Source organism: Chelonoidis abingdonii, chromosome 1 (assembly GCF_003597395.2).
Source record: "Chelonoidis abingdonii isolate Lonesome George chromosome 1, CheloAbing_2.0, whole genome shotgun sequence".
NCBI lineage: Eukaryota > Metazoa > Chordata > Testudines > Testudinidae > Chelonoidis > Chelonoidis abingdonii.
In genome coordinates, this window is record NC_133769.1 from 258,146,094 (window position 1) to 258,158,826 (window position 12,733).

Here is a 12,733-nt window from a genome sequence, read left to right on the forward strand (position 1 = left end):
TTATTTAGTCTGCAGAAGAAAAGAGTGAGGGGAGATTTGATAGCACCTTCAACTACCTGAAGGGGGGGTTCCAAAGAGTATGGAGCTAGGCTGTTCTCAGTGGTGGCAGATGACAGAACAAGAAGCAGTGGTCTCAAGTTGCAATTGGGGGAGGTCTAGGTTGGATATTAGGAAACACTTTCACTAGGAGGGTGGTGAAGCACTGGAATGGGTTACCTAGAGAGGTGGTGGAATCCCATCCTTAGAGGTTTTTAAGGCCCAGCTTGACCAAGGCCTGGCTAGGATGATTTAGTAGGGGTTGGTCCTGCTTTCAGCAGGGGATTGGTCTAGATGACATCCTGAGACCTCTTCCAATCCTAATAATCTATGATTCTATGAAAGGGATTGGAAATGGAAAATAGCGTATGCGTTCCCTACCATGGTATATTACAAGTATTTTCTTCCTCTTGCATTTAATGCTCCTTTCCAAAGTACAGACATGGGAGTTTAAACTATTTTTGCTTCCATGAGCAGAACGCTATAATACCCACAGAAAAATTTCAGATTTATTCTGCACTGAATGCTGCTATTTAAAAGTATTTGAGACTACAACATAGTGGACTACAACAGGCTTTTCTTTCAAAGACTAGACAAAAGCAATGCCCAGTGTTCAAGTTAGCCTTTTATTAAAAGAATGAAGCATAACATTTTACCAGATACAAGAAATTCAGTTTTCTCTGGCATACCAAAACATCGGCACCAACAAGAGAAAATTCTGGTTGCTGTGTGTATATATATATATATATACACACACACACACACATATATAGTAAATCTGAGATTACTCTATCAATTTAATGTATATTAGCACATGCTTAAAACATATAGTCAAAATACAATGCCACAAAATAAGTACCTTGACATTTTTATAGTCAGACAAATAATTCAAAGAGGTGAGAGCAGTGAATTTCCAACAAATGCTACATACTCAATCACAAGCTCATGGAATAATTATTCCAGAAAACCAACATGATTCTTTCATGCCTGATCAACCACTTTCAGTTTCATGGGCTACTAATTTTGAGGCTTTGCTTCACATTTTAAAAAATAAGACATTTGGAGATGTGAAAAACTAAGTTCAGTCTTCACAGTAATATGATTTGGTTGTCTGCCACACACACACCTCTACCTTATTACCTGCATGTTTTACAACAATCTTTACAAAACTAGTTTTCATCCCTGTTTTGGTTTCAGAAATATAGCATCTCTGACGAATAAAGTATGAATTTATTGATGAATAAAACAGGGACATGAACGTGTATTTAGAACAACTTTTGCATAATAAATCCTTTCAGTGATACAGCTATAAGACAAGTTAAACACAGTACAATAAACCATGCATTTTTGACTTGTCAGATCAGCTAAACTACTTAGCTAACGTACAGCAATACTTACATATTTTAGTAAACTTAACTCATTGAGTATAAGAAAAAAATCACATCTGTTCAAGTGGTTCAAGGCTGTCCAATTGCTTTTTATTTGTATCTTCACTATGACGGCTTTGGCAATGGGTTAAATGTTTCTTAAAGCCTCTGGGAAAATTTGATTCAAAATTACAGCGTGGACATTTAAGCAAACTTTGACCATGAGCAGCAACGTGGTTTTTAAGAAGGGACTCCAAAAGAAAAGCCTTTCCACATATTTTACATTTGTAGGGGCTTTGAACATTATGCTTGTTAACTAAATGATGCAAAACAGCACCTTTTTTCATTGCACGACAGCAACAAATTTTGCAATAATACTTTCCCTTTCCACGCTTCATGTATTTTGCAATCTCTTCTTCTGAGATGAAAGCCTCTTTCTCTTCTGTAAACTGCAGTACACACTGTGGCTGAATGGGAGTAGTTGCATCTATTTTGCTCTCTTTGCTGTAATCAGATGATTCCATATCAAACTGTTCTTGATCACTATTTGATTCTTGTTCCTTTACCTCGACAGAATCCATCTCCGTTTTTCCACATTCACTGTTATTTACTTCACTATCAGAGGTCTCCTGGTTTTCCTTCTTAGGCTTCTTTGGAGGGCATGAATATAACATATCTTCTAAAGGCTCCTTCACTAAGATTGACTGCTCTTCCTGAGACAATAGATCATCCAATGTTTTTTGGTCTTCTAAACTCTGAGCTATGATATCACTCTCATTGGAGTCAATAGGCGTCTGGGGCTCAGCAGAAACAACTGAAGCAGGTTTGACACACTCAGGAAAAAGAACATTTTTCTGGACCTCAGAGGAAACAGAAGGAGCAGGTTTGTGGGGATCAGTAGGAAGAGCATGTTTCTGCACATCAGAGGAAATAGCAGGAGCAGGCTTCTGGGTCTCAGAAAACAGACCATGCTTCTGGACATCAGGGGAAACACCACATTTCTGCGGCTCAGTAAAGGCTTGTTTTTGTGACTCAGGAGAAACGGCAGGAGCAGGTTTCTGCGACTCAGTGAAGAGGGCATGTTTCTGCACCTCAGGAGAAACAGCAGGGGCAGGTTTCTGGGACTCAGTGAAGGGGACAGGTTTCTGGATCTCAGGGGAGGCAGCAGGAGAAGCTTTCTGAGACTCTGGGAAGCAAGTATGTTCCTGGATTTCAGGAGAAACAGCCACAAGTTTCTGGGGTTCTGGGAAAAAGGCCTGTTTCTGGACTTCAGGAGAGAAAGGAACAGGTTTCTGGGACTCAGTAAAGACTATATGTTTCTGGACTTCAGGGGAAACAGCAGAAGCAGACACCTGAGGCTCAGGGAAGAAAGCACGTTTCTGGACCTCAGACAAAGCAGCAGGTGCAGATTTTCGTGGCTCAGAGAAGAGGGCTCTTTTCCGTGATTCAGGGAAGAGGGCCCGTTTCTGTCCATCAGGGGAAATGGTGGGGGCAGACTTCTGAGTCTCAGAGAAGAAAGTTGACTTCCGGGACTCTGAAGTAAGTTTCCAAGACTCAGGAGACATTGAGGGAGCAGGTTTACGAAGATCAGAAAACAAAGGAGATTTCCAAACTTCAGAGGAAACAGTGTGACTAGGTTTTCGGAGTTCAGGTGAAACAGGGGGAGCAGACAGCCAAGTATCAGGAGAAAGAACAGGTTTCCAGCCTTCAGGGTATACAGAGGAGATGGGTTTCCATGGCTCAGACGAAATAAGATTAGATTTCTGGGGGTCAGAGAAGGATGCAGATTTCCAAGGGTCAGGAGCAGGCCTCCGCGGCTCAGGGGAGACCACCGGGGCAGGCCTCCGCGGCTCGGGGGAGACCACCGGGGCAGGCTTCCGCGGCTCGGGGGAGACCACCGGGGCAGGTTTTGGGGGCCAGGGAGAGACAGCAGTGGGAGATTTCTGTAGCTCATGAGGAATAGCAGCGGCAGGCCTCCAGGGCTCAGGAGAAGCAGAGGGAGCAGGCCTCCATGATTCTGGGGAAATTGCAGAAGCAGGCCTGCGGGGCTCAGGCGACAAAGCAGGAGCAGGCCGCCGCGTCTGAGTCATATGCCTGCGGGGCTCCGGAGACACTGCCGGGGAACGTCTGCGGGGTTCAGGGGACACTGCTGGGGAACGCCTGCGGGGCTCAGGGGACACTGCTGGGGCAGGCTTCTGGGGCTCCGGGGACACCACTGGTGAACGCCTTCGAGGCTCAGGGGACACTGCTGGGGCAGGCTTCTGGGGCTCAGGGGACACTGCTGGGGAAAGTTTTTGGGGCTCAGGCGACATGGCTGGGGAATGCCTGAGCGGCTCAGGGGACACTGCTGTGGCAGGCTTCTGGGGCTCCGGGGACACTGCCGGGACAGGCTTCTCAGGTTCAGGGGACACTGCCGGGACAGGCTTCTCAGGTTCAGGGGACACCGCTGGTTTCTGAAGTTTGGGGGAAATAACTGAGTCAGGTTTTGGGGGTTCAGGGGAAAGGGCAGGTTTTGGGGATTCAGGGGAAAGGGCAGGTTTTGGGGATTCAGGGGAAAGGGCAGGTTTGTGTGACTCCCGAATGAGTGTCGTTTTCAGGGATTCAGTCTCAGCTTCTAACTGATTTTTCTGGTCTTCATTCCACTTTTCAGGTACTGCATGTTGTGATGTGATGTGATAATAAACGTTGCAATACATCTTGCTGGTAAAGAAACATTTGTGACAATGGAACAGTTTTGCACTTTTCTGATAAAATATAAGTTTACCTAAACCAGCAGCATCCATTTCATCACAATACTCTGGGTGGATGGTACCCATATGAATTTGTATGTTTTCATAATCTGTCCCTCTGAAACTGCAGTGATCACATTCTAAATGCTCTGATGTTTTACGCAGTATCTGGAACATGTCCATTTTTCTATGGTCCGTTGGAGCTTGCACAGCACAATAAGTCTAAAAACAGCAAGCTTCCGTATTCCTGCAATAGAGGTAAAATAGTGCATATTTAGCTCATATAGTACAAAATTTACTTTAAGTTTTATTCATTTTGAATTAGCTTGATGCACTTCTCCATTTCTAGAATAAAAATTAATCCTAGCTAGATCAAGCCAATCCAGACATTCACAAACCCTCAAGATAATTACGAAAAGCATCATCACCATCTGAATCTTTCTTTACACAAAATCCACCTACTTCTCTTACACAGGAAATTGATATATGAATGTAATAAATTATTTTGCTGTGAGGGGAATAACTTTTGCAAGGCTATAACCTCCTGCATGAAGACATACAAATACAATTTCCCCTAGGCCTGCAAGTCACTGCACAAAGTGGAGTTTGTGCAAGTAATTTAAACTCTATTTCTGTTTACCAGGTGGGGCTGGTTGGTATACATTTATCAGCACAGGGACTTTGCAAATAAACCACATGCAAGAGACCTATGTAACAAATATTTAGCTCATGGCACCATGTTCATCTGACAAACATTTCTTAGCTTGATATGAAAATACTTATACTACACATTTCATCTGAAAAGTAGACAGCACTTTACAAAAAGTTAATCTTTGCAAAACCACTGTAGGACTGTTATATTCATTTTACAGATTAATAAACTATAATGAGAAATTAACCATCTGGGACAGGGCCACATAAGCATTTCATAAAGCTGTAAACAGAATCATGAGGTCCTGACTCTCAGTCAACTGCTCTATTCACTAAACCCTCCTTTCCATACAGTAATTATTTTACATGAAAAAACACATTTGTGGCACATAGAATGACTGTAAATTACAAAACCATGCTGTTGTCTGAAGTCTGTCTACCTGATGTTGTTATATTTAGGATTACCAACATTGACAAAGCAGAGAAATTTTTTTTTCATTTTTTGTGCATTTGACAGCCCTCTTTATAGGTGGTTTCTCCAGTATGTATGGGTCTTTCACATAACGGAAGGGAATAAAAATGTTTATAAAATAAAAAACTGACTGTAAAACCAAAAACTCACAAAGAGATTAAGACAGATGCAGCAGAATGGGTGACAAGGGCTGGATCACTCGATGATCAATCCACTCTCTCTGGGGCACCTGGCATTGGCCACTGTCTGAAGACAGAATACTGGGCTAGATGGATCTCTGGTCTGACCAGTGGCCAGTATGGCCATTCTTATGTAACTCATTTTAAAAAAAAAAACTGACTAGATTTCAACAGATAGCATCTCCAAAAGTGAAAAGTGATAGTGTGATAACAAGCTGTCCAGATAAATTATTGCTCTAAATAGAAGACTCAGTCTAACCATACCCCATCAACGATTTTCACCTCTTTTCATCAGTGCCCTTGTACTGGGAGAGGAATATGTGTGTGGTAGTAAATTATTAATAATATTATTGTTAATATTATTATTTATTTGTATTGAGATAGTGTCTAGGAGACCCAGTCTGGAAGTAATGTTGAGTCTCTGCTATAGGGCTGAGAAAAAAATCCTTCACATATGCACAGAAAAATGGTCACCCAACTGTACACTTCCATATTGAGAAATAATTAATCTATCTAAAAGATGGAAGCTTTTTCTTTTTTCCTGGAAGACATGGCTTTGATTTACACACATCTTGAAACCACAGAATCTGAACTGGAAACATGGGTTAAAAAAACCTTTGAGATTTTATTATTTATTTTAATCCTTACCACAACTCTGGATAGTTTCACTATCCATACTAAATGTTCAATCCTTTTATGAATCCTGTTTAAATTGCTGGTTTCAATTATATCTTGTGGCAACAAGTTCCACAGGCTAAATGTACATTATGTTGCTTTTTAATTTTATTGAATACCTTATCCTTTTATTGCGAGAAAGGGTGGACAAGGTGGGTCCATTTACTTTTTCCATACCACTTATTATACATACCTTTATTATATCCCCCTCTATACTAAACCATCCCAAATCTCTTCAACATCTTTTCATATGGAAGCTCTTCCATACCTCTAATTATTTTGTTGTCTGTCTCTGAGCCTCTCTCTTTCTCCCTTCATGTCCAATCATTTTCAGAATTTCTTGATACATGGCATATTACTAACCATTCTTGGGAGGCTGAATTATTTTATACTTCAATGCATTTTATATTTATAGGAATTTCTGTGGTTGACACTAGCCTTTGGCTTTCATTGTCTCCCAAATGAAAGCATAAAAATAAGGTGAGTCTGCAACAGACTGGGATCAGAATGCATCAAATTGTGAGCTCCATTTTTTATTGTAACCACCACACTGTGCTACATGTTAAACATGTGCAATGTTGACTAAGTCTATGTCTACACTACAGACATTAGAGTGGCACAACTGTACCACTGCAGCTATGGTGCTGTAAGGTCTCCCATGTAGTCACTCTACACTGATGGCAGAGAGCGTTCCCATCAGCAAAATTAAACCATACCCAAGGAGCAGCAGTGGACACAGTGCTATCCACACCAGCGCTTTTGTCAGTGAAACTTATGTAAGGTGTGTTTTTTTCACACCTGACTGAAAAGTTTTATCAACAAAGGTGCTAGTATTGCCACAGCCTCTAAGATAAGTCTATTGTAACATTCTGAGCCACTATCCTGCCCAGGAGAGGTGCTTGTCACCTCACTGAAGGATTACCACTGAAGGTATCAGAGCAATCTAGGCCAGTGGTTCTCAAACTTTCATATTGGTGACCTCTTTCACACAACAAGCCTGTGAGTGCGACCCTCCTTCTAAATTAAAACCACTTTTTAAAAATATTTAACACTATTTTAAATGCTGGATTTGGGATAGAAGATGACAGTTCTCAACCCTCCACATAATAACTTTAGGACCCCCCCATTTGAAAACCCATGATCGAGGCCCATTAACTTTAACGGTTCTCATCTGCTGATTACTCCCATGGATTTTCTATACAGGACCATCATCGCAGTTAGTAGATCTGCAGCTTTTCAGCCTGGCTACATGACAAAAACAAAGGGGACCATCCATTTGCTTATTTAAGAAGGGGACCATCCATCGCTACATACAAGAACAACCAGCTAGAGAGAAGGCAAGAGGGACTCTGACTAGCCTAAAACACTGATAAGACCTCACTTACAGCGTGACTAGAACCGTGTGCATCTCAAGACATCTGTTACTTTGCAAAGATCTGTAACTTTACTGTTTTCTTAAGAATAAAGTGATGCTAAGAAATTCCTTTGTAAGCCTGTGATTCTGACTTACCTGCCATGTTGTCCCTGACGGGATTAAACTAGAAGCGAGAGTGCCAACATGTAAAGGACTCGGGGGCTCAGGAGGTCAGAGGCACTGGTCCCAGGCTCTGGGGTGGCTACACTGTGGAGTCCACGCAGGGTGGATTGATTTAAATTACCCATTTTAAATCATGATTTAAATCAGCAAGCAAGAAACCTTGTTTTATATCATCAATTTTAGTGTTGTTTGTACAAATATATGTACTTTTTATTTTCCTAAAGAAAAGTTATCATCACTGGTTGGTAAGTATTAAAACATGTTCATTTCCAACTCAATATAGCCTGTACACTAAATGCAGTATTTCTTTTTGCTAACTAGGAGAATATGCTGTATTTATACATATTTATTTAAGCAATTAGATAGCTTAACACCTGGTAATTCACATGTTTTTTTATTTTCTGGTAGAAATTGGTGAATGATGCATTTCTTATTTACTGCGTGATCAATTTTTTACTTTATATCATATTCTAGATAGATAGAAATTGGAATTCAATTAAAAAGGTACAAAATATCATTTTAAATTTGTTTTTATGAAATAAAACTATCTTAGAGTTACTGACTACAAAAGAAAAATATTTATCAAGACATGTTTTGCCTTTAAAATTTATTATTTTAAAAAGAAAGTATTATATCATGGAAATAATCAGGGCTTCTAGGCACTACAGTAATACAAACAATTATCTGTAGTTAGTGAACTGATTATTTCTGATCAATGTGTCTTTCAAAATTTTAGAACTAGTAGATCTCATCTTCTCATCTAGTTTTTAGTCACAGAGCAGAAGAGGAAAACAAGCTGTTGGGTTTTTGTTTTGTTTTTTTAAACTCTTAATGAGTTTCTTAACTTTGAATGAACTAGTTATTGAACTGAATTAACTGAATAAAGTGAAATGAAGGAAATATTCCTGCTTCACCTACAGAAGAGGCTACTGTGGTCAAAAGCTGGTTTATCATCTCAATATACTCTGGTGCCAGGTTCTTCACCAGGGGCTTCCACTAGTTCAGTGGTTTGACTTTAAAATTTTGCCACCAAACGTATTGTTTGATTTTTTTTTAATTTAAACAATTAATAGATCATAGTAAATTTAGGCTTAGCATAGACAGACAATTTCAAATTTAAATTTAAATATATTTATTTTAAAGAGAAAAATGTATTTAAGAAATAAAAATATGATTTAAATAAAAAACAGTCCCTGTGATGCTTTTTCAAGTATCTTACATGAGGATATTGAATTGGCTGAAAATTCATCCCAAGCCAGACAATTAGTTTTCAGAAACATTTATAATATAATTAACAACAACAACATTTTCTTGGTAATATAAGGCTTAGAATCTAAGTTTAGCAAAAAAATCAGATTCATTTAGCTGTAAAGATAGTTAAATTGGAAAGAAAAATTAAATTGGCAAAATCCATCTATAATCACATCTGAACATGTTCTCCTGAACTCATCTCTCTTACTTTATTGCATCTTAATTTCTTTCCTTACTGACTTTTCTAACTCTTTTCCTTAAGATCTCCCAAAGTCACTGCTACTCAGGCACCTGCACCAACTACTATATGGTACTGCTGCCCACCTTCATAGATGTACCAAAAAGTGTGCACAAATCACACACACAAACCATTTCAGGATCCACTTCTAAAATACCATTCAATAGACTTGCTCGCACCTTCCTCATATACCTAAAAAAAATTCCAGACATGGCCAAACTGTGGCTCATGAGCCATATGTGGCTTTTTTACAATTAAAGTGAGTCTCTCAGAGCCCATGCCACCTCCACTCCTTCACCTACCAGACTGTGTGGGGGATGGGGAAGAGGGACCTCAGGGCATCTACCCTACAGCGGGGTGGTTGGATTATCATTAGGGGCTTCTGGCCTCTGGAGAGGGGGGAACTAAGGGCTTTAGCTCCACAAGGTGATGTCAGGGCAGAAGTGCAGCAGTCACTGCCCCGCAAGGCAGGTTGTGTGTTTCTTGCAGCTCTTGAACTTCTGAGAATTATTGTACGTGGCTCGGGAGGTCAGTAAATTTGGCCTCTCCGACATAAAAGAAATGACTGCCACTCTGAATAGGTTAATTTGCACCTCTCCCTACAGAACTCATGGGATTATATAGCCTACCGGTCAGCAACCTGCGGCACATGAGCTGATTTACTGTGGCATGCTGCTGCTGGGCTGGGGTCCCCGCTGCTGGCCCCGCTCAGCCTGGGGTTCCATCTGCCAGCCCCTGTAAATGTAAAATCAATTGCTGGCACACGAAACCTTAAATTACCACGAATAAATGAAGATTTGGCACACCACTACTGAAAGGTTGCTGACACCTGAGACAGCCCATCAAGTTGATTTTAACAACAAGTGACAGGGAAAGCCCCTTACAAATTGCATGCTGTAGAAAAACTTTATTTGAGAAAACATTATCTTAAATTATTTAAAAAATGAACGAAAGTTTGCAATTCAGTTAACCTGTCTCTATTTCTGGCAGCTGTTTCTGTTTGCTTACTTTTCTTGCCACTGGGGCAACGAAATCGGCTGCACGCCCAGGTCTCAGTACCGCAGGGCGCGCGTTTCAAAGGCTGCTGGTTACAGTAACTACAGCGTTCACCATTTTTTTCTTTAGTATTTTGATTCCGCGTTTTCTATTGCCGTAACCCTCAATATAAACCTGGGGGCGGGGTTTACACAGATAAAGGCTGGGACCAAATCCACACTGGGGGGAGGAGTTCACGCCCCACACGGGGGCAGCCCCCTCGCACTTCCGGCTGCGGCCCGAGACAGTAGCAGCCCGGGGGCGTGGGGGGGGAGGGGCTCCCCAGCCCAGAAGAGCGGGGGAGGGGCCTGAACGCGAGTCTGACCGGCAGTGATCGGCCACGAGCACTTTACCCGGGGGGGGGGGGGGGCGGTCGCCAGCGGGAACAGCCCCAGGACGGAGGGGATGCGGAGGCTTCGGTCCCGCTCCCGTCCGGAGATAATTTCCACACACAGACACCCGCCCTTTCCCGGCCGCACTCACCGCGGCGGCGTCTCTCGATATCGTTGTTCCCGCCGCTCCGGTCGGGCGGGGGCTCCGCGCGCGGACAGACCCCGGGGTGGGCGCGGCCCCTCCAATGGCGGCGGTGGCTGCAGGCCGGGCTGAGGGCGCTGCTGGCGCAGAGCGGGGTGGGGGCGGGGGGGAAAGAACAGGGGGGCGCGCGGCCAAACGGCAGAGGCTTTATCGGGTCTCCACCCCTTCCCGCTGCCCCACCGGAAACGCCGTCGCTGTCTCTGCCCCGCCCCCCGCCGCGCGAGACCGCGGGCGCCCCCAGAGAACGTGCCGCTGCCCCGTGGTGTGCGCGCGCACGGCGAGGCGGGGAGGGCGGGGCGATGAGACCGCTGCGGCTGAAGGGCGTAGCCGGGGCAGTTCGGGTGGGGAGAGAATGAGGGGGATGTTGCGGGCGGGAGGCCCCGTTCGGGGGAGCGCGTGCAAGGCGGGGGCAGGTGCTGCGCGTGCAGCAGCCGGGCAGAGCCCGAACCACCGCCCCTTGGCGCCAAAGGCCCCCGGCTGGGGTGGGAACCGGCTTGTGCCTAGTAAGGGGCCCTGGTGATGTGATTGGCGGGAAGGTGGCCCCAGTCATGGGTGGGAAAGGAGCATCTGTTACACACCCCCAGGCGGTGCCAGTGCCTCCTTACTAACTGCTTCCCCTCTCCCTGCACCCTCCACATTCCAGGGTTCTTGCTCCCTCCCCAAAAGCTCCCTGGGCACTGGCTACATTGGGAATTTCCCCTGGTTTCCAGCTGGGCTACCCACCATGGTTGCGACTCCAGGCTTTTTGCGCCTACGCATGGTGTTTGCACATTCTGATATGCCAATGGCTAGAACTGGTGCAAACTCCCAAAGCAGACAAGGCTGGCAACCCAGCGTGAGACTTAACTGGCTAATGTGGGGTTTGGCTTTTGTTTTTGACAGAGGACTTGAAAACAAAACTTAGAATGTGTGATACTGGCCGACCAGTTGCCAGCTCAGGCCAAGGTCCCCAAGTCTCAACTGAACACTGACTAAATAGCTGGCATTAATCTGGCTCACCTTTGTGTTAGTATTGTTAAAATAGGTGTTTGTGTTTAGTCTTTATTGAATGCATGTGAGTTGCTGCAAGAGGCATTAAGGGTACAAGAGCAAACTATCCCACTGCATAGGAAAGATAGAAAGTATGGCAAGAGACCACCCTGGCTTAACCAGGAGATCTTCAATGAGCTAGCAACCAAAAAAGAATCCTACAAAGAGTGGAAATAGGTGAAATTACAAGGGATGCATATAAACAAATAACATAAGTATATAGGGACAAAATTAGAAAGGCCAAGGCACAAAAGGAGATGAAACTAGCTAGCGACATAAAGGTTAACAAGAAAACATTCTACAAATACATTAGAAGCAAGGGGGAGACCAAGGACAGGCTAGGCCTATTATTCAATTGGGTGGCGGGGGGCGGGGGAGGGAATAATGGCAGAGGTGCTTACTGGTGTCTTTGTTTTGGTTCTTACCAAGAAGGTAGATGGGGTTTGGACCATAGTGAATGCCAGTAAAGTGCCACTTGTCTCCAGCCAGCTTTGAAGGGGAAAGCACCGCTTCTCTCCAGCCGCTGGCTGTGCGGCTGCCCCTGCTCCTCCTGAGTCCTCCAGTCCGTGCTCGCAGGGCTGCATACTGAAAGAGGTTTTAGAGCTGCAGGCCCTAAAACCCTCCCAGAAAGTCCTAAGCGGTGCCAAACAGCTGTCTGGCGGCGGGGGAAGCGCTGGGAGGAAGGGAGGGGAGGAGGTGGAAAAGAGGAACTTGTGCAATGCTCCCTTGTAAAGTCAGCCAAATGACATTATAAGGGAGCATTGCACAACTTCAAACAAGTATGTTCCCTAATGGAGCAGCGATGTAACTTCAAAACAATATTAAGCGGGAGGATAAGTGAGGAGTTACTGTATATTGCTGTGATTCTTGGTGTAAGGGACCATCTAACATCTGGATGGTGAGACAGAGTACCTAAGGGTACTGTCTGTGGCTCCATGTTTAGGCTGTTATAGTGCCCATGGAGTCTACACTTGATAATTGGTGGGCAAAATCTAAATAT

General features: G+C 43.8%; 1 protein-coding gene across 3 annotated transcripts; it reads right to left on the reverse strand.

The window, feature by feature from the left end:
* Positions 1-648: 648 nt before the first annotated feature.
* CHAMP1 (chromosome alignment maintaining phosphoprotein 1) lies at positions 649-11,002 on the reverse strand. 3 transcript variants are annotated; one of them, XM_032777813.2, is made up of 2 exons: positions 10,654-11,002; positions 649-4,379 (listed from the first exon to the last, which is right to left on the reverse strand). In XM_032777813.2, the coding sequence occupies exon 2, from the start codon at positions 4,313-4,315 to the stop codon at positions 1,475-1,477; it is 2,841 nt and encodes a 946-aa protein (XP_032633704.1). In that variant the 5' UTR covers positions 4,316-4,379; positions 10,654-11,002; the 3' UTR covers positions 649-1,474. The 3 variants fall into 3 exon arrangements, with proteins under 3 accessions (XP_032633704.1, XP_032633705.1, XP_032633706.1); XM_032777814.2 differs by lacking the exon at positions 10,654-11,002 and adding an exon at positions 10,144-10,351; XM_032777815.2 differs by lacking the exon at positions 10,654-11,002 and adding an exon at positions 7,266-7,329.
* Positions 11,003-12,733: the final 1,731 nt, after the last annotated feature.

Excerpts from the sequence above, each read along its gene's own strand:
- CHAMP1 (XM_032777813.2), bottom strand. The coding sequence starts at position 4,315 with ATGGACATGTTCCAGATACTGCGTAAAACATCAGAGCATTTAGAATGT.